The 27,328-nt window shown below is 45.3% G+C and overlaps 1 protein-coding gene across 2 annotated transcripts in view; it reads right to left on the minus strand.

Annotated features, from left to right (window-relative positions):
* Positions 1–12,369: 12,369 nt before the first annotated feature.
* Positions 12,370–27,328, minus strand: part of LOC142657009 (uncharacterized) — a 37,681-nt gene continuing 22,722 nt past the window's right edge. For both annotated transcript variants that reach the window (XM_075832060.1, XM_075832061.1), the window contains exons 3-4: positions 15,694–15,799; positions 12,370–13,674 (exon numbers count right to left, since the gene is read on the minus strand). In XM_075832060.1, coding sequence (XP_075688175.1) covers positions 12,425–13,674; positions 15,694–15,700 — 1,257 coding nt within the window. In that variant the 5' untranslated portion in view covers positions 15,701–15,799 and the 3' untranslated portion in view covers positions 12,370–12,424. The remainder of the gene's footprint in view (positions 13,675–15,693; positions 15,800–27,328) is intronic.

Genomic DNA, 27,328 nt, shown 5'->3' on the forward strand with positions numbered 1-27,328 from the left:
TCTGTCTATTATAATCAGGGGTTGGGGGGGTCTGTCTATTATAATCAGGGGTTGGGGGGTCTGTCTATTATAATCAGGGGTTGGGGGGTCTGTCTATTATAATCAGGGGTTGGGGGGTCTGTCTATTATAATCAGGGGTTGGGGGGTCTGTCTATTATAATCAGGGGTTGGGGGTCTGTCTATTATAATCAGGTGTTGGGGGGGTCTGTCTATTATAATCAGGGGTTGGGGGGGTCTGTCTATTATAATCAGGTGTTGGGGGGTCTGTCTATTATAATCAGGGGTTGGGGGGTCTGTCTATTATAATCAGGTGTTGGGGGGGTCTGTCTATTATAATCAGGGGTTGGGGGGTCTGTCTATTATAATCAGGGGTTGGGGGGTCTGTCTATTATAATCAGGGGTTGGGGGGTCTGTCTATTATAATCAGGGGTTGGGGGGTCTGTCTATTATAATCAGGGGATGGGGGGTCTGTATTATAATCAGGGGTTGGGGGGTCTGTCTATTATAATCAGGGGTTGGGGGGGTCTGTCTATTATAATCAGGGGTTGGGGGGGTCTGTCTATTATAATCAGGGGTTGGGGGGTCTGTCTATTATAATCAGGGGTTGGGGGGTCTGTCTATTATAATCAGGGGTTGGGGGGGTCTGTATTATAATCAGGGGTTGGGGGGTCTGTCTATTATAATCAGGGGTTGGGGGTCTGTCTATTATAATCAGGGGTTGGGGGGTCTGTCTATTATAATCAGGGGTTGGGGGGTCTGTCTATTATAATCAGGGGTTGGGGGGTCTGTCTATTATAATCAGGGGTTGGGGGGTCTGTCTATTATAATCAGGGGTTGGGGGGGTCTGTATTATAATCAGGGGTTGGGGGGTCTGTCTATTATAATCAGGGGTTGGGGGGGTCTGTCTATTATAATCAGGGGTTGGGGGGGTCTGTCTATTATAATCAGGGGTTGGGGGGGTCTGTCTATTATAATCAGGGGTTGGGGGGTCTGTCTATTATAATCAGGGGTTGGGGGGTCTGTCTATTATAATCAGGGGTTGGGGGGTCTGTCTATTATAATCAGGTGTTGGGGGGGTCTGTCTATTATAATCAGTGGTTGGGGGATCTGTCTATTATAATCAGGGGTTGGGGGGTCTGTCTATTATAATCAGGTGTTGGGGGGTCTGTCTATTATAATCAGGGGTTGGGGGGTCTGTCTATTATAATCAGGTGTTGGGGGGGTCTGTCTATTATAATCAGGGGTTGGGGGGTCTGTCTATTATAATCAGGGGTTGGGGGGTCTGTCTATTATAATCAGGGGTTGGGGGTCTGTCTATTATAATCAGGGGTTGGGGGGTCTGTCTATTATAATCAGGGGTTGGGCTGTCTGTCTATTATAATCAGGGGTTGGGGGGGTCTGTCTATTATAATCAGGGGTTGGGGGGTCTGGCTATTATAATCAGGGGTTGGGGGGGTCTGTCTATTATAATCAGGGGTTGGGCTGTCTGTCTATTATAATCAGGGGTTGGGGGGGTCTGTCTATTATAGTCAGGGGTTGGGGGGGTCTGTCTATTATAATCAGCGGTTGGGGGGGGTCTGTCTATTATAATCAGGGGTTGGGGGATCTGTCTATTATAATCAGGGGTTGGGGGGTCTGTCTATTATAATCAGGGGTTGGGGGGGGTCTGTCTATTATAATCAGGGGTTGGGGGATCTGTCTATTATAATCAGGGGTTGGGGGGGTCTGTCTATTATAATCAGGGGTTGGGGGATCTGTCTATTATAATCAGGGGTTGGGGGGTCTGTCTATTATAATCAGGGGTTGGGGGGGTCTGTCTATTATAATCAGGGGTTGGGGGTCTGTCTATTATAATCAGGGGTTGGGGGGGTCTGTCTATTATAATCAGGGGTTGGGGGGGTCTGTCTATTATAATCAGGGGTTGGGGGGGTCTGTCTATTATAATCAGGGGTTGGGGGGTCTGTCTATTATAATCAGGTGTTGGGGGGGTCTGTCTATTATAATCAGTGGTTGGGGGATCTGTCTATTATAATCAGGGGTTGGGGGGTCTGTCTATTATAATCAGGTGTTGGGGGGTCTGTCTATTATAATCAGGGGTTGGGGGGTCTGTCTATTATAATCAGGTGTTGGGGGGGTCTGTCTATTATAATCAGGGGTTGGGGGGTCTGTCTATTATAATCAGGGGTTGGGGGGTCTGTCTATTATAATCAGGGGTTGGGGGTCTGTCTATTATAATCAGGGGTTGGGGGGTCTGTCTATTATAATCAGGGGTTGGGCTGTCTGTCTATTATAATCAGGGGTTGGGGGGGTCTGTCTATTATAATCAGGGGTTGGGGGGTCTGGCTATTATAATCAGGGGTTGGGGGGGTCTGTCTATTATAATCAGGGGTTGGGCTGTCTGTCTATTATAATCAGGGGTTGGGGGGGTCTGTCTATTATAGTCAGGGGTTGGGGGGGTCTGTCTATTATAATCAGCGGTTGGGGGGGTCTGTCTATTATAATCAGGGGTTGGGGGATCTGTCTATTATAATCAGGGGTTGGGGGGTCTGTCTATTATAATCAGGGGTTGGGGGGGGTCTGTCTATTATAATCAGGGGTTGGGGGATCTGTCTATTATAATCAGGGGTTGGGGGGGTCTGTCTATTATAATCAGGGGTTGGGGGATCTGTCTATTATAATCAGGGGTTGGGGGGTCTGTCTATTATAATCAGGGGTTGGGGGGGTCTGTCTATTATAATCAGGGGTTGGGGGTCTGTCTATTATAATCAGGGGTTGGGGGGGTCTGTCTATTATAATCAGGGGTTGGGGAGGTCTGTCTATTATAATCAGGGGTTGGGGGTTCTGTCTATTATAATCAGGGGTTGGGGGTCTGTCTATTATAATCAGGGGTTGGGGGGTCTGTCTATTATAATCAGGGGTTGGGGGGTCTGTCTATTATAATCAGCGGTCGGTTGGGGGGGTCTGTCTATTATAATCAGCGGTTGGGGGGGTCTGTCTATTATAATCAGCGGTTGGGGGGGGGTCTGTCTATTATAATCAGGGGTTGGGGGGGTCTGTCTGTTTATTATAATCAGGGGTTGGGGGGGTCTGTCTATTATAATCAGGGGTTGGGGGGGGTCTGTCTATTATAATCAGGGGTTGGGGGGGTCTGTCTATTATAATCATGGGTTGGGGGGGTCTGTCTATTATAATCAGGGGTTGGGGGGTCTGTCTATTATAATCAGGGGTTGGGGGGTCTGTCTATTATAATCAGGGGTTGGGGAGGTCTGTCTGTTATAATCTGGGGTTGGGGGGTCTGTCTGTTATAATCAGGGGTTGGGGGTCTGTCTATTATAATCAGGGGTTGGGGGGTCTGTCTATTATAATCAGGGGTTGGGGGGTCTGTCTATTATAATCAGGGGTTGGGGGGGTCTGTCTATTATAATCAGGGGTTGGGGGGTCTGTCTATTATAATCAGCGGTTGGGGGGTCTGTCTATTATAATCAGGGGTTGGGGGGGTCTGTCTATTATAATCAGGGGTTGGGGGGTCTGTCTATTATAATCAGGGGTTGGGGGGTCTGTCTATTATAATCAGGGGTTGGGGGGTCTGTCTATTATAATCAGGGGTTGGGGGGTCTGTCTATTATAATCAGGGGTTGGGGGGGTCTGTCTATTATAATCAGGGCTTGGGGGGTCTGTCTATTATAATCATGGGTTGGGGGTCTGTCTATTATAATCAGGGGTTGGGGGGGGTCTGTCTATTATAATCAGGGGTTGGGGGGGTCTGTCTATTATAATCAGGGGTTGGGGGTTCTGTCTATTATAATCAGGGGTTGGGGGGTCTGTCTATTATAATCAGGGGTTGGGTGGGTCTGTCTATTATAATCAGGGGTTGGGGGGGTCTGTCTATAATAATCAGGGGTTGGGGGGGTCTGTCTATCATAATCAGGGGTTGGGGGGTCTGTCTATTATAATCAGGGGTTGTGGGTTCTGTCTATTATAATCAGGGGTTGTGGGGGTCTGTCTATTATAATCAAGGGTTGGGGGGGTCTGTCTATTATAATCAGGGGTTGGGGGGTCTGTCTATTATAATCAGGGGTTGGGGGGTCTGTCTATTATAATCAGGGGTTGGGGGGGTCTGTCTATTATAATCAGGGGTTGGGGGGTCTGTCTATTATAATCAGGGGTTGGGGGGTCTGTCTATTATAATCAGGGGTTGGGGGGTCTGTCTATTATAATCAGGGGTTGGGGGGTCTGTCTATTATAATCAGGGGTTGGGGGGGTCTGTCTATTATAATCAGGGGTTGGGGGGTCTGTCTATTATAATCAGGGGTTGGGGGGTCTGTCTATTATAATCAGGGGTTGGGGGGTCTGTCTATTATAATCAGGGGTTGGGGGGGGTCTGTCTATTATAATCAGGGGTTGGGGGGTCTGTCTATTATAATCAGGGGTTGGGGGGTCTGTCTATTATAATCAGGGGTTGGGGGGTCTGTCTATTATAATCAGGGGTTGGGGGGGTCTGTCTATTATAATCAGGGGTTGGGGGGGTTTGTCTATTATAATCAGGGGTTGGGGGGGTCTGTCTATTATAATCAGGGGTTGGGGGGTCTGTCTATTATAATCAGGGGTTGGGGGGTCTGTCTATTATAATCAGGTGTTGGGGGGGTCTGTCTATTATAATCAGGGGTTGGGGGGGTCTGTCTATTATAATCAGGGGTTGGGGGGTCTGTCTATTATAATCAGGGGTTGGGGGGTCTGTCTATTATAATCAGGGGTTGGGGGGTCTGTCTATTATAATCAGGGGTTGGGGGGTCTGTCTATTATAATCAGGGGTTGGGGGGTCTGTCTATTATAATCAGGGGTTGGGGGGTCTGTCTATTATAATCAGGGGTTGGGGGGTCTGTCTATTATAATCAGGGGTTGGGGGGGTCTGTATTATAATCAGGGGTTGGGGGGGTCTGTCTATTATAATCAGGGGTTGGGGGGGTCTGTCTATTATAATCAGGGGTTGGGGGGGTCTGTCTATTATAATCAGGGGTTGGGGGGTCTGTCTATTATAATCAGGGGTTGGGGGGTCTGTCTATTATAATCAGGGGTTGGGGGGGTCTGTATTATAATCAGGGGTTGGGGGGTCTGTCTATTATAATCAGGGGTTGGGGGGTCTGTCTATTATAATCAGGGGTTGGGGGGTCTGTCTATTATAATCAGGGGTTGGGGGGTCTGTCTATTATAATCAGGGGTTGGGGGGTCTGTCTATTATAATCAGGGGTTGGGGGGTCTGTCTATTATAATCAGGGGTTGGGGGGGTCTGTATTATAATCAGGGGTTGGGGGGTCTGTCTATTATAATCAGGGGTTGGGGGGGTCTGTCTATTATAATCAGGGGTTGGGGGGTCTGTCTATTATAATCAGGGGTTGGGGGGGTCTGTCTATTATAATCAGGGGTTGGGGGGGTCTGTCTATTATAATCAGGGGTTGGGGGGTCTGTCTATTATAATCAGGGGTTGGGGGGTCTGTCTATTATAATCAGGGGTTGGGGGGGTCTGTCTATTATAATCAGGTGTTGGGGGGGTCTGTCTATTATAATCAGTGGTTGGGGGATCTGTCTATTATAATCAGGGGTTGGGGGGTCTGTCTATTATAATCAGGTGTTGGGGGGTCTGTCTATTATAATCAGGGGTTGGGGGGTCTGTCTATTATAATCAGGTGTTGGGGGGGTCTGTCTATTATAATCAGGGGTTGGGGGGTCTGTCTATTATAATCAGGGGTTGGGGGGTCTGTCTATTATAATCAGGGGTTGGGGGTCTGTCTATTATAATCAGGGGTTGGGGGGTCTGTCTATTATAATCAGGGGTTGGGCTGTCTGTCTATTATAATCAGGGGTTGGGGGGGTCTGTCTATTATAATCAGGGGTTGGGGGGTCTGGCTATTATAATCAGGGGTTGGGGGGGTCTGTCTATTATAATCAGGGGTTGGGCTGTCTGTCTATTATAATCAGGGGTTGGGGGGGTCTGTCTATTATAGTCAGGGGTTGGGGGTGTCTGTCTATTATAATCAGCGGTTGGCGGGGGTCTGTCTATTATAATCAGGGGTTGGGGGATCTGTCTATTATAATCAGGGGTTGGGGGGTCTGTCTATTATAATCAGGGGTTGGGGGGGGTCTGTCTATTATAATCAGGGGTTGGGGGATCTGTCTATTATAATCAGGGGTTGGGGGGGTCTGTCTATTATAATCAGGGGTTGGGGGATCTGTCTATTATAATCAGGGGTTGGGGGGTCTGTCTATTATAATCAGGGGTTGGGGGGGTCTGTCTATTATAATCAGGGGTTGGGGGTCTGTCTATTATAATCAGGGGTTGGGGGGGTCTGTCTATTATAATCAGGGGTTGGGGAGGTCTGTCTATTATAATCAGGGGTTGGGGGTTCTGTCTATTATAATCAGGGGTTGGGGGTCTGTCTATTATAATCAGGGGTTGGGGGGTCTGTCTATTATAATCAGGGGTTGGGGGGTCTGTCTATTATAATCAGCGGTCGGTTGGGGGGGTCTGTCTATTATAATCAGCGGTTGGGGGGGTCTGTCTATTATAATCAGCGGTTGGGGGGGGGTCTGTCTATTATAATCAGGGGTTGGGGGGGTCTGTCTGTTTATTATAATCAGGGGTTGGGGGGGTCTGTCTATTATAATCAGGGGTTGGGGGGTCTGTCTATTATAATCAGGGGTTGGGGTTCTGTCTATTATAATCATGGGTTGGGGGTCTGTCTATTATAATCAGGGGTTGGGGGGGGTCTGTCTATTATAATCAGGGGTTGGGGGGGTCTGTCTATTATAATCATGGGTTGGGGGGGTCTGTCTATTATAATCAGGGGTTGGGGGGTCTGTCTATTATAATCAGGGGTTGGGGGGTCTGTCTATTATAATCAGGGGTTGGGGAGGTCTGTCTGTTATAATCTGGGGTTGGGGGGTCTGTCTGTTATAATCAGGGGTTGGGGGTCTGTCTATTATAATCAGGGGTTGGGGGGTCTGTCTATTATAATCAGGGGTTGGGGGGTCTGTCTATTATAATCAGGGGTTGGGGGGGTCTGTCTATTATAATCAGGGGTTGGGGGGTCTGTCTATTATAATCAGCGGTTGGGGGGTCTGTCTATTATAATCAGGGGTTGGGGGGGTCTGTCTATTATAATCAGGGGTTGGGGGGTCTGTCTATTATAATCAGGGGTTGGGGGGTCTGTCTATTATAATCAGGGGTTGGGGGGTCTGTCTATTATAATCAGGGGTTGGGGGGTCTGTCTATTATAATCAGGGGTTGGGGGGGTCTGTCTATTATAATCAGGGCTTGGGGGGTCTGTCTATTATAATCATGGGTTGGGGGTCTGTCTATTATAATCAGGGGTTGGGGGGGGTCTGTCTATTATAATCAGGGGTTGGGGGGGTCTGTCTATTATAATCAGGGGTTGGGGGTTCTGTCTATTATAATCAGGGGTTGGGGGGTCTGTCTATTATAATCAGGGGTTGGGTGGGTCTGTCTATTATAATCAGGGGTTGGGGGGGTCTGTCTATAATAATCAGGGGTTGGGGGGGTCTGTCTATCATAATCAGGGGTTGGGGGGTCTGTCTATTATAATCAGGGGTTGTGGGTTCTGTCTATTATAATCAGGGGTTGGGGGGGTCTGTCTATTATAATCAAGGGTTGGGGGGGTCTGTCTATTATAATCAGGGGTTGGGGGGTCTGTCTATTATAATCAGGGGTTGGGGGGTCTGTCTATTATAATCAGGGGTTGGGGGGGTCTGTCTATTATAATCAGGGGTTGGGGGGTCTGTCTATTATAATCAGGGGTTGGGGGGTCTGTCTATTATAATCAGGGGTTGGGGGGTCTGTCTATTATAATCAGGGGTTGGGGGGTCTGTCTATTATAATCAGGGGTTGGGGGGGTCTGTCTATTATAATCAGGGGTTGGGGGGTCTGTCTATTATAATCAGGGGTTGGGGGGGGTCTGTCTATTATAATCAGGGGTTGGGGGGGGTCTGTCTATTATAATCAGGGGTTGGGGGGTCTGTCTATTATAATCAGGGGTTGGGGGGTCTGTCTATTATAATCAGGGGTTGGGGGGTCTGTCTATTATAATCAGGGGTTGGGGGGTCTGTCTATTATAATCAGGGGTTGGGGGGGTTTGTCTATTATAATCAGGGGTTGGGGGGGTCTGTCTATTATAATCAGGGGTTGGGGGGTCTGTCTATTATAATCAGGGGTTGGGGGGTCTGTCTATTATAATCAGGGGTTGGGGGGGTCTGTCTATTATAATCAGGGGTTGGGGGGTCTGTCTATTATAATCAGGGGTTGGGGGGTCTGTCTATTATAATCAGGGGTTGGGGGGGTCTGTCTATTATAATCAGGGGTTGGGCTGTCTGTCTATTATAATCAGGGGTTGGGGGGGTCTGTCTATTATAATCAGGGGTTGGGGGGTCTGTCTATTATAATCAGGTGTTGGGGGGGTCTGTCTATTATAATCAGTGGTTGGGGGATCTGTCTATTATAATCAGGGGTTGGGGGGTCTGTCTATTATAATCAGGTGTTGGGGGGTCTGTCTATTATAATCAGGGGTTGGGGGGTCTGTCTATTATAATCAGGTGTTGGGGGGTCTGTCTATTATAATCAGGGGTTGGGGGGTCTGTCTATTATAATCAGGGGTTGGGGGGTCTGTCTATTATAATCAGGGGTTGGGGGGTCTGTCTATTATAATCAGGGGTTGGGGGGTCTGTCTATTATAATCAGGGGTTGGGCTGTCTGTCTATTATAATCAGGGGTTGGGGGGGTCTGTCTATTATAATCAGGGGTTGGGGGGTCTGGCTATTATAATCAGGGGTTGGGGGGGGTCTGTCTATTATAATCAGGGGTTGGGCTGTCTGTCTATTATAATCAGGGGTTGGGGGGGTCTGTCTATTATAATCAGGGGTTGGGGGGTCTGTCTATTATAATCAGGTGTTGGGGGGGTCTGTCTATTATAATCAGTGGTTGGGGGATCTGTCTATTATAATCAGGGGTTGGGGGGTCTGTCTATTATAATCAGGGGTTGGGGGGTCTGTCTATTATAATCAGGGGTTGGGGGGTCTGTCTATTATAATCAGGGGTTGGGGGGTCTGTCTATTATAATCAGGGGTTGGGGGGTCTGTCTATTATAATCAGGTGTTGGGGGGGTCTGTCTATTATAATCAGGGGTTGGGGGGTCTGTCTATTATAATCAGGGGTTGGGGGGTCTGTCTATTATAATCAGGGGTTGGGGGGTCTGTCTATTATAATCAGGGGTTGGGGGGGTCTGTCTATTATAATCAGGGGTTCATTGAAGAGTCACAGTTTCCTGGCGTTTTATTTTCCTCTGTACGGGATATAAATCTTTGATAATTTACATATAATATAGAACAATGATTGAGCGCGACCTCAGATCGTCAGACCAGAAACGGTTAAACATCCGCACAATGACGTCACGCACACGGCGGGCGAAATGATGAAATAAAGTGATTTTTCTGTACATTGGGAGCGAAGTCCGACATCGATTTCTAATATCTACATATGGACTAGACAGCATTTCACAGGTTAAATCTCCGTACACAGCGCAGTCACCCTTTACTCTCATCATCTTGTACTGATCCTGAGTTATATTGTGTTTTATACTCCTATCACATCCAAAGCTGCGTTTACAATTCTGCTAGCAGAGTGCATTGTGGGAGCTCAGATGGCAGTCAGAGCGGAGCCGTCAGGTCTCATCATTGTACAGTCCAATCAACAACTGGCAGAATCTTTTTAGAAGCTTTGGATGTGACTGGAGTAGACATAGGCACTCTTTTTGTAAATCCAATTATTTGGCAAGTCTCTGAAGTTCTTTATATTTGGCCTGTGGGACGTTGCACGGAGTGGAGCCGCTCGTAGAAGAGGCCGGAGTCTGTGCGATCCCCCACATTTCATACATGAAAGATGAAGTCACCGACATTAAACGCGATACCGGCCGCGAGAAGTTTGTGCGGTGATTGCCGGACGCGGTGATGACGCTTCTTATACTGTATAACCAGGAGTGGAGATGAGGCGTGAGGTTTGTGGAAGGAAATGACATTATACTCAGGAAAAGACCCTTCCCGGGAGGAAACGGCGACGTCCCCCCACAATGACCGGCGCCGGGGTCACATTCCTGCAGTAAAGCGCATTATGTGTATAGCTGCAAATATCCACCTACAGGTGACATCGGAGGCAAAGCTACCGGGGCCCCAATATACCATCTGTACTGGGGCCCCAATATACGATCTGTACCGAGGCCCCAATATAAGACCTGTACCGGGGCCCCAATATAAGACCTGTACCGGGGCACCAATATAAGACCTGTAATGGAGCCCCAATATAAGATCTGTAATGGGGCCCTAATATACGACCTGTACCGGGGCCCCAATATAAGACCTGTAATGGGGCCCCAATATACGATCTGTAATGGAGTCACAATATAAGACCTGTAATGGGGCCCCAATATAAGATCTGTACCGGGGCCCCAATATAAGACCTGTAATGGGGCCCCAATATACGACCTGTACCGGGGCCCCAATATAAGACCTGTAATGGGACCCCAATATACGACCTGTACCGGGGCCCCAATATAAGACCTGTACTGGGGCCCGAATATAAGACCTGTACTGGGGACCCAATATAAGACCTGTACCGGGGCCCCAATATAAGATCTGTTCTGGGGCCCCAATAGAAGATCTGTACCGGGGCCCCAATATAAAATTTGTGGAAGAATTTTTACAAACCCCATTCAGATGTAAGAAGTTTCTGAAAGAAATCTGTCACATGTAAACTTACCCTTACATATCCTCACTATTGCTGTCAGTGAATAGAAACATTCCTGATAACCTCCAGAAACTGAAATCATGTACTGACCTAATACTTCCCACAGCTGAGGTTTTGGTACAATTGTATCCAGTCTAGACAATCTTCTGTGAAATTAACACATCAGCAGCACCAATTTCCCTCCTGTCCTGACAGTTTGTTACAATGTATCAGTGCAGGTCAAATGTATCAGTCTGGAGTCCAGTCTGCTTATATCACAGAGGTCTAGACTTGATACAACTGTAACAAACCCTCAGTTGTGAGAAGTATTGGTTCTGTACAGGTTTTAAGCCTCTGGATGTAAACAAAGAATGTTTTCATTCACTGCCAGCAAGTAGAGATCTTGGAAATGGAGAGGAATTCAAACACAAAGTCCATTAGAAAGTTGCAGAACTTTTTTATGACGATGAAGGGGGATCCGGAGCCCAGGGCATGAGGTGCGTTATACATTATATACATGTTCAGCGATCTGCCGCCTCCTCCTCCTTCACCATATTACAGGGATTGTACATATAGCGAGAGAAGGGCGGCATGAACCCCAAAGGGGCCCCCCATTCACCCGCCTGTGGTCTGGATGAGCAGCAAACGCAGATCTGAGTCCGGACACCCCCCCCCCCCCACCTATATTCTGATATTCTGTACAGTTCTCAGACACTGAGCGGACATGAAAAAGTGACGGTCCGGCCGCTGCTCCTCATTCATCACAACTTATCGACATCGTCTGTGAGATCAAACCAGTGTATGACGAGGGGCGCTCACGAGCCGGAATCACAGCAGTGAGTGACCGCCAAGAGGATCCAGTGCAGTATTCATCATGTCACCCTGGTCAGTGTATTATAAGGTCCGGTCCGTGTATTGTAAGCTCCCGTCCGTCTATTGTAAGCTCCCGTCCGTCTATTGTAAGCTCCCGTCCGTCTATTGTAAGCTCCCGTCCGTCTATTGTAAGCTCCCGTCAGTCTATTGTAAGCTCCCGTCAGTCTATTGTAAGCTCCCGTCAGTCTATTGTAAGCTCCCGTCAGTCTATTGTAAGCTCCCGTCAGTCTATTGTAAGCTCCCGTCAGTCTATTGTAAGCTCCCGTCAGTCTATTGTAAGCTCCCGTCAGTCTATTGTAAGCTCCCGTCAGTCTATTGTAAGCTCCCGTCAGTCTATTGTAAGCTCCCGTCAGTCTATTGTAAGCTCCCGTCAGTCTATTGTAAGCTCCCGTCAGTCTATTGTAAGCTCCCGTCAGTCTATTGTAAGCTCCCGTCAGTCTATTGTAAGCTCCCGTCAGTCTATTGTAAGCTCCCGTCAGTCTATTGTAAGCTCCCGTCAGTCTATTGTAAGCTCCCGTCAGTCTATTGTAAGCTCCCGTCAGTCTATTGTAAGCTCCCGTCAGTCTATTGTAAGCTCCCGTCAGTCTATTGTAAGCTCCCGTCAGTCTATTGTAAGCTCCCGTCAGTCTATTGTAAGCTCCCGTCAGTCTATTGTAAGCTCCCGTCAGTCTATTGTAAGCTCCCGTCAGTCTATTGTAAGCTCCCCCGGTCTTTACTTCTTTCATCACAATATTTAGTCCATTGGTTGTAAACCCTGGAGGTCACTCAGGAGAGGTCGACGCTCTCGTACTCGCAATGGTCTGAGTCTTCCAACTCAATCTCTGGCACCAAACTGTAATAGTCCGTCGTCTGGTTCAGATAAAGCTTCTCACGGTCACTCGAGTCCTTCATGACCTCGGTGAAACTCACAGTCTCCACTTCTGGCTCATCCGGCTTCAACTCCACCTCTTCTTCTTCTTCTTCTACAGCCAACATCAAACCTGCCCCCTCCCGCCCTGCATGTCCATCACCTTCCACCAGGGAGTCTGCGGAGGTCCCCAGTTTGATCTCCACCTCTTCGTAGAGGTCTCGGTTGCTCCCCAGAAGAGCAGCAGATGGTCTCAGGAGAATGGGGTCTTTGAACTGATGGACTTCCTGTTCCCTCCGCTCCTTTTGGAAGTTCTGTCGGGGTTCGTAGTGATGATATTGTCCCATATTCCCGGCTCCGTTGCGATCCACCGTGACCAGACTGCACTCTCGCCTTGTGCTGGAATACGCTCCTTTCCGTCTCCGGCAGAAGACGTACCAGCACGTGAGCAGAACCAGCACCACCAACGGGACGCAGATCAAGGCCACGGTTAAGCTGTGGGACCTGCACACAACGTTTCTTTGAATGTCTAGGATTTTCCGTCCATTGGCGTCTTTGGGAGAAGCACAAATGACATCATCCAGCAGGAGCCGAGTGTCATTGGCACCAAATTTGGGCTCCAGTTGGTCATAGAAGGCGCAGGTGCAATCCAGAGAGTTATTGAGGAAGCCAAATGTGGTGAGAGAAGGTTTCAGGAGAAGAACGGGGAAGGAATTCAGGTTGTTGTAGCTCAGGTGGATCTCCCGGATGTGGCCGGAGACTTGTAAGAAGTTTAGGGGAAGGTGACGGAGCTCGTTGAACTCCAGGTGAAGAACCCTCAAGTTGGGCGCGTTGCTCAGGAAACCCTCAGGAAGTTCCAACAAGTGGTTGTGGTTCAGATACAAAAACTCAACGAGCGTTTGGTTTCTTCCCTCCTCGGAGTCCGTGATTTCCAAGATTCCAGAGTTGGAGAGGTCGAGGACCCGGAGGCTGCGGAGGGGGGTGAAGATGTTCCACTCCAAGGTGTCGACAGAAAGGGTGAGATTGACGCAGCAGTGATCGGACGTCAACCGCGCCAGATCCACCTCTTGTTCCAGGACGATGCATTTACAGGCGTCCTCAGCGGAAATCCCAGCCAGGACCCCCAATATAGTGAGCCAGAAAAACCCGCGCTCCTGGCGGTGAGGACCTGCAAAGACACAACGGACCCTGTCAGACCCAAAACGAGCACAAAGATGTCACATAAATCGCAGATCTTTTCCCTGAAATTTTTAGATTCCGACCATTTTCCTTATTATTGGTGAAACGATAAAGAAATAACATCAGATCCATCAATATCAGAATATAACCCAATGTTATAAAGTTGTGGCCCCCGAGCCGCAGCCTGAAGAGATCAGTGAGAACGCACGGCAACCGCCTCCAAAATATTACACATTTAGTATTATAGAATAAACCTTTATTTACAACAGGTATGAGATTGGTGAGTGACGAGCAAGGTATGAGGCATGAGGCACAGGTAGGAGGTATGAGGCATGAGGCACAGGTATGAGGCGCAGGTATGAGGCGCAGGTATGAGGTATGAGGCTCAGGTATGAGGTATGAGGCTCAGGTATGAGGCTCAGGTATGAGGTATGAGGCGCAGGTATGAGGTATGAGGCGCAGGTATGAGGCGCAGGTAGGAGGTATGAAGCACAGGTATGAGGCTCAGGTATGAGGTATGAGGCGCAGGTATGAGGCACAGGTATGAGGCACAGGTATGAGGTATTAGGCGCAGGTATGAGGTATTAGGCGCAGGTATGAGGCGCAGGTATGAGGCGCAGGTATGAGGCGCAGGTATGAGGTATGAGGCTCAGGTATGAGGTATGAAGCTCAGGTATGAGGTATGAGGCGCAGGTATGAGGTATGAGGCGCAGGTATGAGGTATGAGGCGCAGGTATGAGGTATGAGGCGCAGGTATGAGGCGCAGGTATGAGGCGCAGGTATGAGGCGCAGGTATGAGGTATGAGGCACAGGTATGAGGCTCAGGTATGAGGCGCAGGTATGAGGTATGAGGCTCAGGTATGAGGCGCAGGTATGAAGCATGAGGCACAGGTATGAGGCGCAGGTATGAGGTATGAGGCGCAGGTATGAGGCATAGGTATGAGGCATAGGTATGAGGTACAGGTATGAGGCATGAGGCACAGGTATGAGTCACAGGTATGGGGCACAGGTATGGGGCATGAGGCACAGGTATGAGGCACAGGTATGAGGCACAGGTATGAGGCACAGGTATGAGGCGCAGGTATGAGGTACAGGTATGAGGCGCAGGTATGAGGTATGAGGCGCAGGTATGAGGCGCAGGTATGAGGTATGAGGCATGAGGCACAGATATGAGGCGCAGGTATGAGGTACAGGTATGAGGCGCAGGTATGAGGTGCAGGTATGAGGCGCAGGTATGAGGTATGAGGCACAGGTATGAGACACAGGTATGAGACATGAGGCACAGGTATGAGGCACAGGTATGAGGCACAGGTATGAGGCACAGGTATGAGGCACAGGTATGAGGCATGAGGCACAGGTATGAGGCGCAGGTATGAGGTATGAGGCATGAGGCACAGATATGAGGCGCAGGTATGAGGTACAGGTATGAGGTATGAGGCGCAGGTATGAGGTGCAGGTATGAGGCGCAGGTATGAGGTATGAGGTATGAGGCATGAGGCACAGGTATGAGACATGAGCTGTGAGAAAACATAAATATACAAAGTAAAGTGCCTTTTACACCGGCTGACACTCGGCCGGTGCAACGAGCGTAGATTAAGGAGACATGATTGATCGTCGCTCGTTACTCCGATCACCCGTCCCCCATCCATTACCATCATGTCGCGTCTCCCTGTTTACACAGGAGAATTATCAGTAACGAGCGTTCTATGGACTAATGATCTGCCCGATAATCACCGCGTGTAAAACCTCCTTAAAATACTAAAGAACATTCTACAAGTCGTAGACAAATGACTGCAGGAAATGATGGGTGTGATAGTTACACACTAGGAAATGATGGGCGTGATAGTTACACACTAGGAAATGATGGGCGTGATAGTTACACACTAGGAAATGATGGCCGTGATAGTTACACACTAGGAAATGATGGCCGTGATAGTTACACACTAGGAAATGATGGGCGTGATAGTTACACACTAGGAAATGATGGGCGTGATAGTTACACACTCACCAGACATGATTGGGGGTCACACTTGGCGGGAGAAGAGATCTGGAGGAAGGTGCTAAACTGTCGCCTTGTAGAGCTGCCGGCGCGCCTGTAGTTTCCGCATTGTGCGCTGGGGAAGAAATGAAAGAGTTAAACACAACATAATCTCTACGTACAGATAACGCGCCCAGTGTGTAAGAGGTAAAACCGGATTCATCTGCAGCTGATAACAGAGAGGACGTCCCTTTTACACGGGACGATTATCGGGCAAACAAGTGTCCATAAAACGCTCGTTCCCGATAATTGCCGTGTGTAACCAGCGCAGCGATCAGCAGATAAACGAGCGAACGCCGGATCCTCTGGTGATTGCGTCATTTTAAATGAATAAACTTTTATCGTTGTCGGCAGCGCATCTTGGTGTAAACAGGAGACGCGCCGCCGACATGATGATAACGGATGGGGAAGAGGGATCGGAGTAACGGCCGCTCGTCCCCATCCATAGCTCCGTGTCACAGGAGCAAATGAGCGGTCTCCTTGATCTGCGCTCGTCTACACGGCCCACGTCAGTTCATGTAACATTACCATTAAAGATGTTCTCCGGTTTTAGCGACATTAGGGATATTTTTTTGCAAAATTAAAAGTTAAACAATGTCCCAATATACTTTCTGTATTAAATCTTCACATTTTTCAAGATCTCTGTTTGTTGTCATTCAATAGGGACATTCATGTTTGTCTACGTTCATGTGATGGACACACAGGTGCTGGGATCGTTAGAAGATACCGCTCTGATGCACACACTGTAACTGTAACGAGCCGTGCAACTGTGTGTCCATCACATGACCATGTAACGAGCTGTGAACCTGTGTCCATAACATGACCATGTAACGAGCCGTGCCTCTAGTGTGTCCATCACATGACCATGTAACGAGCCGTGCAACTGTGTGTCCATCACATGACCATGTAACGAGCCGTGCAGCTGTGTGTCCATCACATGACCATGTAACGAGCCATGCAGCTGTGTGACCATCACCTGACTATGGACAGAATTTTATCAACTGGAAGTAAATAATAAATGTCCCTACTTGACAACAAGCAGAGATCTTGAAAACTGTGAGAAATTAATACAGAAAGTATATTGAAAAATTGTATAGCTTTCAATTGTCCAAAAATATAATATAAATTTGCTAAAACCAGACAACCCCTTTAAGGTAATGTATCCTCAGAAAATTACACTCATTAAATCACGTTTTTATTAAACACATATTTTGTAAAATAAAATTGGCAGTGTTTTTTTATTTTTTATTCTTTATATGACTTTCTACATTTAAAAAAATAATCTTGAAATACTGCAGTTTTCCTACCTGTCAGCAGTGATGTATATACAGGCATGGATAAGCAGAGTCATCTCTTTCTCATTAGAGGGCTGGGTCAACAGAGTCACCTGATTCTCATTAGCGGAATAAGTCCGTAGAGCAATTTCATTCTCAGAGGGTGGTCAGCAAAGTCATCTCAATATCATTACAGGGGGGGGAGTCAGCAGAATCATCTCATTATCATTAGAGAGCAGGGTCAGCAGAGTCATTTCATTATCATTACATGGGGTCAGTAGAGTGATCTCATTCTAATTACAGGGCAGGTTCTGCAGAGTCATGTCATAATCATTAGGGGGCAGGGTCAGCAGGGCATTTCAAAAGAGGGCGGGGTCAACAGAGTCAGCTTGTTAACATTACAGAGCGGGTCAGCAGAGTCATCTCATTCTCTTAAAGGGCAGGTTCTGTAGAATCCTCTCAATATCATTAGAGGGCGGGTCAGCAGGGTCATCTCAAACTCATTAGAGGGCGGGGTGAGAAGAGTCATCTCATTCTCATTAGGGGGTGAGTCAACAGAGTAACCTCATTCTCATTAGAGGGCGGGTCAGCAGAGTCATCTGATTATCACTGCAGGACAGGATCAGCAAAGTCATCTCATTATTAGAGGGTGGGGTAAGCAAAGTCATCTCATTAGAGGGCAGGGTCAATAGAGTCATCTGATTCTTATTACAGGGCAGGATCAGCAGAGTCATCTCATTATCATTAGAGAGCGGGTCAGTAGAATCTCAATATCATTACAGGGTGGGTCACCAGAGTAATTTCATTAGCATTAGAGGGCAGGTCAGCAGAGACATATAAATATCATTAGAAGGCAGGTCAGCAGAGACATCTCATTATCATTAGAGGGTGGGGTCAGCAGAGTCATCTCATTATCATTAGAGGGTGGGGTCAGCAGAGTTATCTCATTCTCTTAAAGGGCAGGGTCTTTAGAATCATCTCAATATTATAGGGCATGTCAGCAGGGTAATCTCATTCTCATTAGATGGTGGAGTCAGCAGAGTCATCTCATTCTCATTAGAGGGCAGGGTCAATAGAATAACCTCATTACCATTAGAGGGCAAGGTCAGCAGAGTCATATCATTGTCATTAGAGGGCGGGTCAGCAGAGTCATCTCATTATCATTAAAGGGAAGGGTCAGCAGAGTCATCTGAGGGAAGGTTTTACAAATAAAATATTATTTATATCATATGTGTGATTGATATAAGAGGAGCGGCTGATAACGCTCCAGTACTCTTATATATTACAGAGACAATTAAATCACATGTGACTGATATCAGCCGCTCCTCTTATAACACTCCAGCACTATTATATCCTCCAGAGACATTACATCATATGTGACTGATATCAGCCGCTCCTCTTATATCACTCCAGTACTATTATATCCTCCAGAGACATTACATCATATGTGTGACTGATATCAGCCGCTCCTCTTATATCACTCCAGTACTATTATATCCTCCAGAGACATTACATCATATGTGACTGATATCAGCCGCTCCTCTTATAACACTCCAGCACTATTATATCTTCCAGAGACATTACATCATATGTGTGACTGATATCAGCCGCTCCTCTTATATCACTCCAGTACTATTATATCCTCCAGAGACATTACATCATATGTGTGACTGATATCAGCCGCTCCTCTTATATCACTCCAGTACTATTATATCCTCCAGAGACATTACATCATATGTGACTGATATCAGCCGCTCCTCTTATAACACTCCAGTACTATTATATCCCCCAGAGACATTACATCATGTGTGACTGATATCAGCCGCTCCTCTTATATCACTCCAGTACTATTATATCCTCCAGAGACATTACATCATATGTGTGACTGATATCAGCCGCTCCTCTTATAACACTCCAGTACTAATATATCCTCCAGAGACATTACATCATATGTGTGACTGATATCAGCCGCTCCTCTTATATCACTCCAGCACTATTATATCCTCCAGAGACATTACATCATATATGACTGATATCAGCCGCTCCTCTTATATCAATCCAGCACTATGATATCCTCCAGAGACATTACATCATATATGTGACTGATATCAGCCGCTCCTCTTATATCACTCCAGCACTATTATATCCTCCAGAGACATTACATCATATGTGACTGATATCAGCCGCTCCTCTTATATCACTCCAGCACTATTATATCATCCAGAGACATTACATCATATGTGACTGATATCAGCCGCTCCTCTTATAACACTCCAGTACTATTATATCCTCCAGACATTACATCATATGTGTGACTGATATCAGCCGCTCCTCTTATATCACTCCAGTACTATTATATCCTCCAGACATTACATCATATGTGACTGATATCAGCCGCTCCTCTTATATCACTCCAGTACTATTATATCCTCCAGAGACATTACATCATATGTGTGACTGATATCTGCCGCTCCTCTTATAACACTCCAGTACTATTATATCCTCCAGAGACATTACATCATATATGTGACTGATATCAGCCGCTCCTCTTATAACACTCCAGTACTATTATATCCTTCAGTGACATTACATCATATGTGTGACTGATATCAGCCGCTCCTCTTATATCACTCCAGCACTATTATATCCTCCAGAGACATTACATCATATATGTGACTGATATCAGCCGCTCCTCTTATATGACTCCAGTACTATTATATCCTCCAGAGACATTACATCATATGTGTGACTGATATCAGCCGCTCCACTTATATCACTCCAGTACTATTATATGCTCCGGAGACATTACATCATATGTGACTGATATCAGCCGCTCCTCTTATATCACTCCAGTACTATTATATCCTCCAGAGACATTACATCATATGTGACTGATAACAGCCGCTCCTCTTATATCACTCCAGCACTATTATATCCTCCAGAGACATTACATCATATGTGACTGATATCAGCCGCTCCTCTTATATCACTCCAGCACTATTATATCCTCCAGAGACATTACATCATATGTGACTGATATCAGCCGCTCCTCTTATATCACTCCAGTACTATTATATCCTCCAGAGACATTACATCATATGTGTGACTGATATCAGCCGCTCCTCTTATATCACTCCAGTACTATTATATCCTCCAGAGACATTACATCATATGTGTGACTGATATCAGCCGCTCCTCTTATAACACTCCAGCACTATTATATCCTCCAGAGACATTACATCATATGTGTGACTGATATCAGCCGCTCCTCTTATATCACTCCAGCACTATTATATCCTCCAGAAACATTACATCATATGTGACTGATATCAGCCGCTCCTCTTATAACACTCCAGTACTATTATATCCTCCAGAGACATTACATCATATGTGACTGATATCAGCCGCTCCTCTTATAACACTCCAGTACTATTATATCCGCCAGAGGCATTACATCATATGTGTGACTGATATCAGCCGCTCCTCTTATATCACTCCAGTACTATTATATCCTTCAGTGACATTACATCATATGTGTGACTGATATCAGCCGCTCCTCTTATATCACTCCAGCACTATTATATCCTCCAGAGACATTACATCATATGTGTGACTGATATCAGCCGCTCCTCTTATATCACTCCAGTACTATTATATCCTTCAGTGACATTACATCATATGTGTGACTGATATCAGCCGCTCCTCTTATATCACTCCAGTACTATTATATCCTCCAGAGACATTACATCATATGTGTGACTGATATCAGCCGCTCCTCTTATATCACTCCAGTACTATTATATCCTCCAGAGACATTACATCATATGTGACGGATATCAGCCGCTCCTCTTATATCACTCCAGCGCTATTATATCCTCCAGAGACATTACATCATATGTGACTGATATCAGCCGCTCCTCTTATATCACTCCAGTACTATTATATCCCCCAGAGACATTACATCATATGTGTGACTGATATCAGCCGCTCCTCTTATATCACTCCAGCACTATTATATCCTCCAGAGACATTACATCATATGTGTGACTGATATCAGCCGCTCCTCTTATATCACTCCAGCACTATTATATCCTCCAGAGACATTACATCATATATGACTGATATCAGCCGCTCCTCTTATATCAATCCAGCACTATTATATCCTCCAGAGACATTACATCATATATGTGACTGATATCAGCCGCTCCTCTTATATCACTCCAGCACTATTATATCCTCCAGAGACATTACATCATATGTGACTGATATCAGCCGCTCCTCTTATATCACTCCAGCACTATTATATCCTCCAGAGACATTACATCATATGTGACTGATATCAGCCGCTCCTCTTATAACACTCCAGTACTATTATATCCTCCAGACATTACATCATATGTGTGACTGATATCAGCCGCTCCTCTTATATCACTCCAGTACTATTATATCCTCCAGACATTACATCATATGTGACTGATATCAGCCGCTCCTCTTATATCACTGCAGTACTATTATATCCTCCAGAGACATTACATCATATGTGTGACTGATATCTGCCGCTCCTCTTATAACACTCCAGTACTATTATATCCTTCAGTGACATTACATCATATGTGTGACTGATATCAGCCGCTCCTCTTATATCACTCCAGCACTATTATATCCTCCAGAGACATTACATCATATGTGTGACTGATATCAGCCGCTCCTCTTATATCACTCCAGTACTATTATATCCTTCAGTGACATTACATCATATGTGTGACTGATATCAGCCGCTCCTCTTATATCACTCCAGTACTATTATATCCTCCAGAGACATTACATCATATGTGACTGATATCAGCCACTCCTCCTATTACACTCCAGTACTATTATATCCTCCAGAGACATTACATCATATATGTGACTGATATCAGCCGCTCCTCTTATATCACTCCAGTACTATTATATCCTCCAGAGACATTACATCATATGTGTGACTGATATCAGCCGCTCCTCTTATATCACTCCAGTACTATTATATCCTCCAGAGACATTACATCATATGTGACGGATATCAGCCGCTCCTCTTATATCACTCCAGCGCTATTATATCCTCCAGAGACATTACATCATATGTGACTGATATCAGCCGCTCCTCTTATATCACTGCAGTACTATTATATCCTCCAGAGACATTACATCATATGTGTGACTGATATCTGCCGCTCCTCTTATAACACTCCAGTACTATTATATCCTCCAGAGACATTACATCATATATGTGACTGATATCAGCCGCTCCTCTTATATGACTCCAGTACTATTATATCCTCCAGAGACATTACATCATATGTGACTGATATCAGCCGCTCCTCTTATAACTCTCCAGTACTATTATATCCTCCAGAGACATTACATCATATGTGTGACTGATATCAGCCGCTCCTCTTATAACTCTCCAGTACTATTATATCCTCCAGAGACATTACATCATATATGTGACTGATATCAGCCGCTCCTCTTATAACACTCCAGTACTATTATATCCTTCAGTGACATTACATCATATATGTGACTGATATCAGCCGCTCCTCTTATATGACTCCAGTACTATTATATGCTCCGGAGACATTACATCATATGTGACTGATATCAGCCGCTCCTCTTATAACACTCCAGCACTATTATATCCTCCAGAGACATTACATCATATGTGACTGATATCAGCCACTTCTCCTATTACACTCCAGTACTATTATATCCTCCAGAGACATTACATCATATATGTGACTGATATCAGCCGCTCCTCTTATATCACTCCAGTACTATTATATCCTCCAGAGACATTACATCATATGTGTGACTGATATCAGCCGCTCCTCTTATATCACTCCAGTACTATTATATCCTCCAGAGACATTACATCATATGTGACTGATATCAGCCGCTCCTCTTATATCACTCCAGTACTATTATATCCTCCAGAGACATTACATCATATATGTGACTGATATCAGCCGCTCCACTTATATCACTCCAGTACTATTATATGCTCCGGAGACATTACATCATATGTGACTGATATCAGCCGCTCCTCTTATAACACTCCAGTACTATTATATCCTCCAGAGACATTACATCATATGTGACTGATATCAGCCGCTCCTCTTATAACACTCCAGCACTATTATATCCTCCAGAGACATTACATCATATGTGACTGATATCAGCCGCTCCTCTTATATCACTCCAGTACTATTATATCCTCCAGAGACATTACATCATATGTGACTGATATCAGCCACTCCTCTTATATCACTCCAGCACTATTATATCCTCCAGAGACATTACATCATATGTGACTGATATCAGCCGCTCCTCTTATATCACTCCAGTACTATTATATCCTCCAGAGACATTACATCATATGTGACTGATATCAGCCACTCCTCTTATATCACTCCAGCACTATTATATCCTCCAGAGACATTACATCATATATGTGACTGATATCAGCCGCTCCTCTTATATCACTCCATCACTATTATATCCTCCAGAGACATTACATCATATGTGTGACTGATATCAGCCGCTCCTCTTATAACACTCCAGTACTATTATATCCTCCAGAGACATTACATCATATGTGTGACTGATATCATCCGCTCCTCTTATATCACTCCAGTACTATTATATCCTCCAGACATTACATCATATGTGTGACTGATATCAGCCGCTCCTCTTATAACACTCCAGTACTATTATATCCTCCAGAGACATTACATCATATGTGTGACTGATATCAGCCGCTCCTCTTATATCACTCCAGTACTATTATATCCTCCAGAGACATTACATTATATGTGTGACTGATATCAGCCGCTCCTCTTATATCACTCCAGTACTATTATATCCTCCAGAGACATTACATCATATGTGACTGATATCAGCCGCTCCTCTTATAACACTCCAGTACTATTATATCCTCCAGAGACATTACATCATATGTGTGACTGATATCAGCCGCTCCTCTTATAACACTCCAGCACTATTATATCCTCCAGAGACATTACATCATATGTGTGACTGATATCAGCCGCTCCTCTTATAACACTCCAGTACTATTATATCCTCCAGAGACATTACATCATATGTGACTGATATCAGCCGCTCCTCTTATATCACTCCAGTACTATTATATCCTCCAGAGACATTACATCATATGTGTGACTGATATCAGCCGCTCCTCTTATAACACTCCAGCACTATTATAACCTCCAGAGACATTACATCATATGTGTGACTGATATCAGCCGCTCCTCTTATATCACTCCAGTACTATTATATCCTCCAGACATTACATCATATGTGACTGATATCAGCCGCTCCTCTTATAACACTCCAGCACTATTATAACCTCCAGAGACATTACATCATATGTGTGACTGATATCAGCCGCTCCTCTTATAACACTCCAGTACTATTATATCCTCCAGACATTACATCATATGTGACTGATATCAGCCGCTCCTCTTATAACACTCCAGTACTATTATATCCTCCAGAGACATTACATCATATATGTGACTGATATCAGCCGCTCCTCTTATAACACTTCTGCAGTATTATATCCTCCAGAGACATTACATCATATGTGTGACTGATATCAGCCTCTCCTCTTATATCACTCCAGTACGATTATATCCTCCAGAGACATTACATCATATGTGTGACTGATATCAGCCGCTCCTCTTATATCACTCCAGTACTATTATATACTCCAGAGACATTACATCATGTGTGACTGATATCAGCCGCTCCTCTTATATCACTCCAGTACTATTATATCCTCCAGACATTACATCATATGTGACTGATATCAGCCGCTTCTCCTATAACACTCCAGCACTATTATATCCTCCAGAGACATCATATGTGTGACTGATATCAGCCGCTCCTCTTATAACACTCCAGCACTATTATATCCTCCAGAGACATTACATCATATGTGTGACTGATATCAGCCGCTCCTCTTATAACACTCCAGTACTATTATATCCTCCAGAGACATTACATCATATGTGACTGATATCAGCCGCTCCTCTTATATCACTCCAGCACTATTATATCCTCCAGAGACATTACATCATATGTGTGACTGATATCAGCCGCTCCTCTTATAACACTCCAGCACTATTATATCCTCCAGAGACATTACATCATATGTGACTGATATCAGCAGCTCCTCTTATATCACTCCGGTACTATTATATCCTCCAGAGACATTACATCATATGTGACTGATATCAGCCGCTCCTCTTATATCACTCCAGTACTATTATATCCTCCAGAGACATTACATCATATGTGACTGATATCAGCCGCTCCTCTTATAACACTCCAGTACTATTATATCCTCCAGAGACATTACATCATATGTGTGACTGATATCAGCCGCTCCTCTTATATCACTCCAGTACTATTATATCCTCCAGAGACATTACATCATATGTGACTGATATCAGCCGCTCCTCTTATATCACTCCAGTACTATTATATCCTCCAGAGACATTACATCATATGTGACTGATATCAGCCGCTCCTCTTATATCACTCCAGCACTATTATATCCTCCAGAGACATTACATCATATGTGTGACTGATATCAGCCGCTCCTCTTATAACACTCCAGCACTATTATATCCTGCAGAGACATTACATCATATGTGTGACTGATATCAGCCGCTCCTCTTATATCACTCCAGTACTATTATATCCTCCAGAGACATTACATCATATGTGACTGATATCAGCCGCTCCTCTTATATCACTCCAGTACTATTATACCCTCCAGAGACATTACATCCTATGTGTGACTGATATCAGCCGCTCCTCTTATAACACTCCAGTACTATTATATCCTCCAGAGACATTACATCATATATGTGACTGATGTCAGCCGCTCCTCTTATATCACTCCAGCACTATTATATCCTCCAGAGACATTACATAATATGTGTGACTGAAATCAGCCTCTCCTCTTATATCACTCCAGTACTATTATACCCTCCAGAGACATTACATCATATGTGACTGATATCAGCCGCTCCTCTTATAACACTCCAGTACTATTATATCCTCCAGAGACATTACATCATATATGTGACTGATGTCAGCCGCTCCTCTTATATCACTCCAGCACTATTATATCCTCCAGAGACATTACATCATATGTGTGACTGAAATCAGCCTCTCCTCTTATATCACTCCAGTACTATTATACCCTCCAGAGACATTACATCATATGTGACTGATATCAGCCGCTCCTCTTATAACACTCCAGCACTATTATATCCTCCAGAGACATTACATCATATATGTGACTGATGTCAGCCGCTCCTCTTATATCACTCCAGCACTATTATATCCTCCAGAGACATTACATCATATGTGTGACTGAAATCAGCCTCTCCTCTTATATCACTCCAGTACTATTATATCCTACAGAGACATTACATCATATGTGACTGATATCAGCCGCTCCTCTTATAACACTCCAGCACTATTATATCCTCCAGAGACATTACATCATATGTGTGACTGATATCAGCCACTCCTCTTATATCACTCCAGTACTATTATATCCTCCAGAGACCTTACATCATATGTGTGACTGATATCAGCCGCTCCTCTTATATCACTCCAGTACTATTATATCCTCCAGAGACATTACATCATATATGTGACTGATATCAGCCGCTCCTCTTATATCACTCCAGTACTATCATATCCTCCAGAGACATTACATCATATGTGTGACTGATATCAGCCGCTCCTCTTATATCACTCCAGCACTATTATATCCTCCAGAGACATTACATCATATGTGTGACTGATATCAGCCGCTCCTCTTATATCACTCCAGTACTATTATATCCTCCAGAGACATTACATCATATGTGACTGATATCAGCCGCTCCTCTTATATTACTCCAGCACTATTATATCCTCCAGAGACATTACATCATATATGTGACTGATATCAGCCGCTCCTCTTATATCACTCCAGCACTATTATATCCCCCAGAGACATTACATCAGGAGCGGATTTCCACTGTATCTTACCTTTCGCACCCCGAGGTCCCCTCTATATCTGATATCCGGATAATAATATTATATAACCGGGTCTGTAGAATCTGCTGCGCTGACCTGCACGGCAGGGATCTTCAGCAGTTCTAGTGCATCAAGGGTTAAGTACTTGGCGCTGAGCGCAGATCTCCATAGAGATGAGATAAACAGTCACAGCCTCGGAGTAGTCATGATAACTGGCACCACAGGGGTTGGGT

The sequence above is a fragment of the Rhinoderma darwinii genome, chromosome 7, assembly GCF_050947455.1.
Source record: "Rhinoderma darwinii isolate aRhiDar2 chromosome 7, aRhiDar2.hap1, whole genome shotgun sequence".
Classification (NCBI taxonomy): domain Eukaryota; kingdom Metazoa; phylum Chordata; class Amphibia; order Anura; family Rhinodermatidae; genus Rhinoderma; species Rhinoderma darwinii.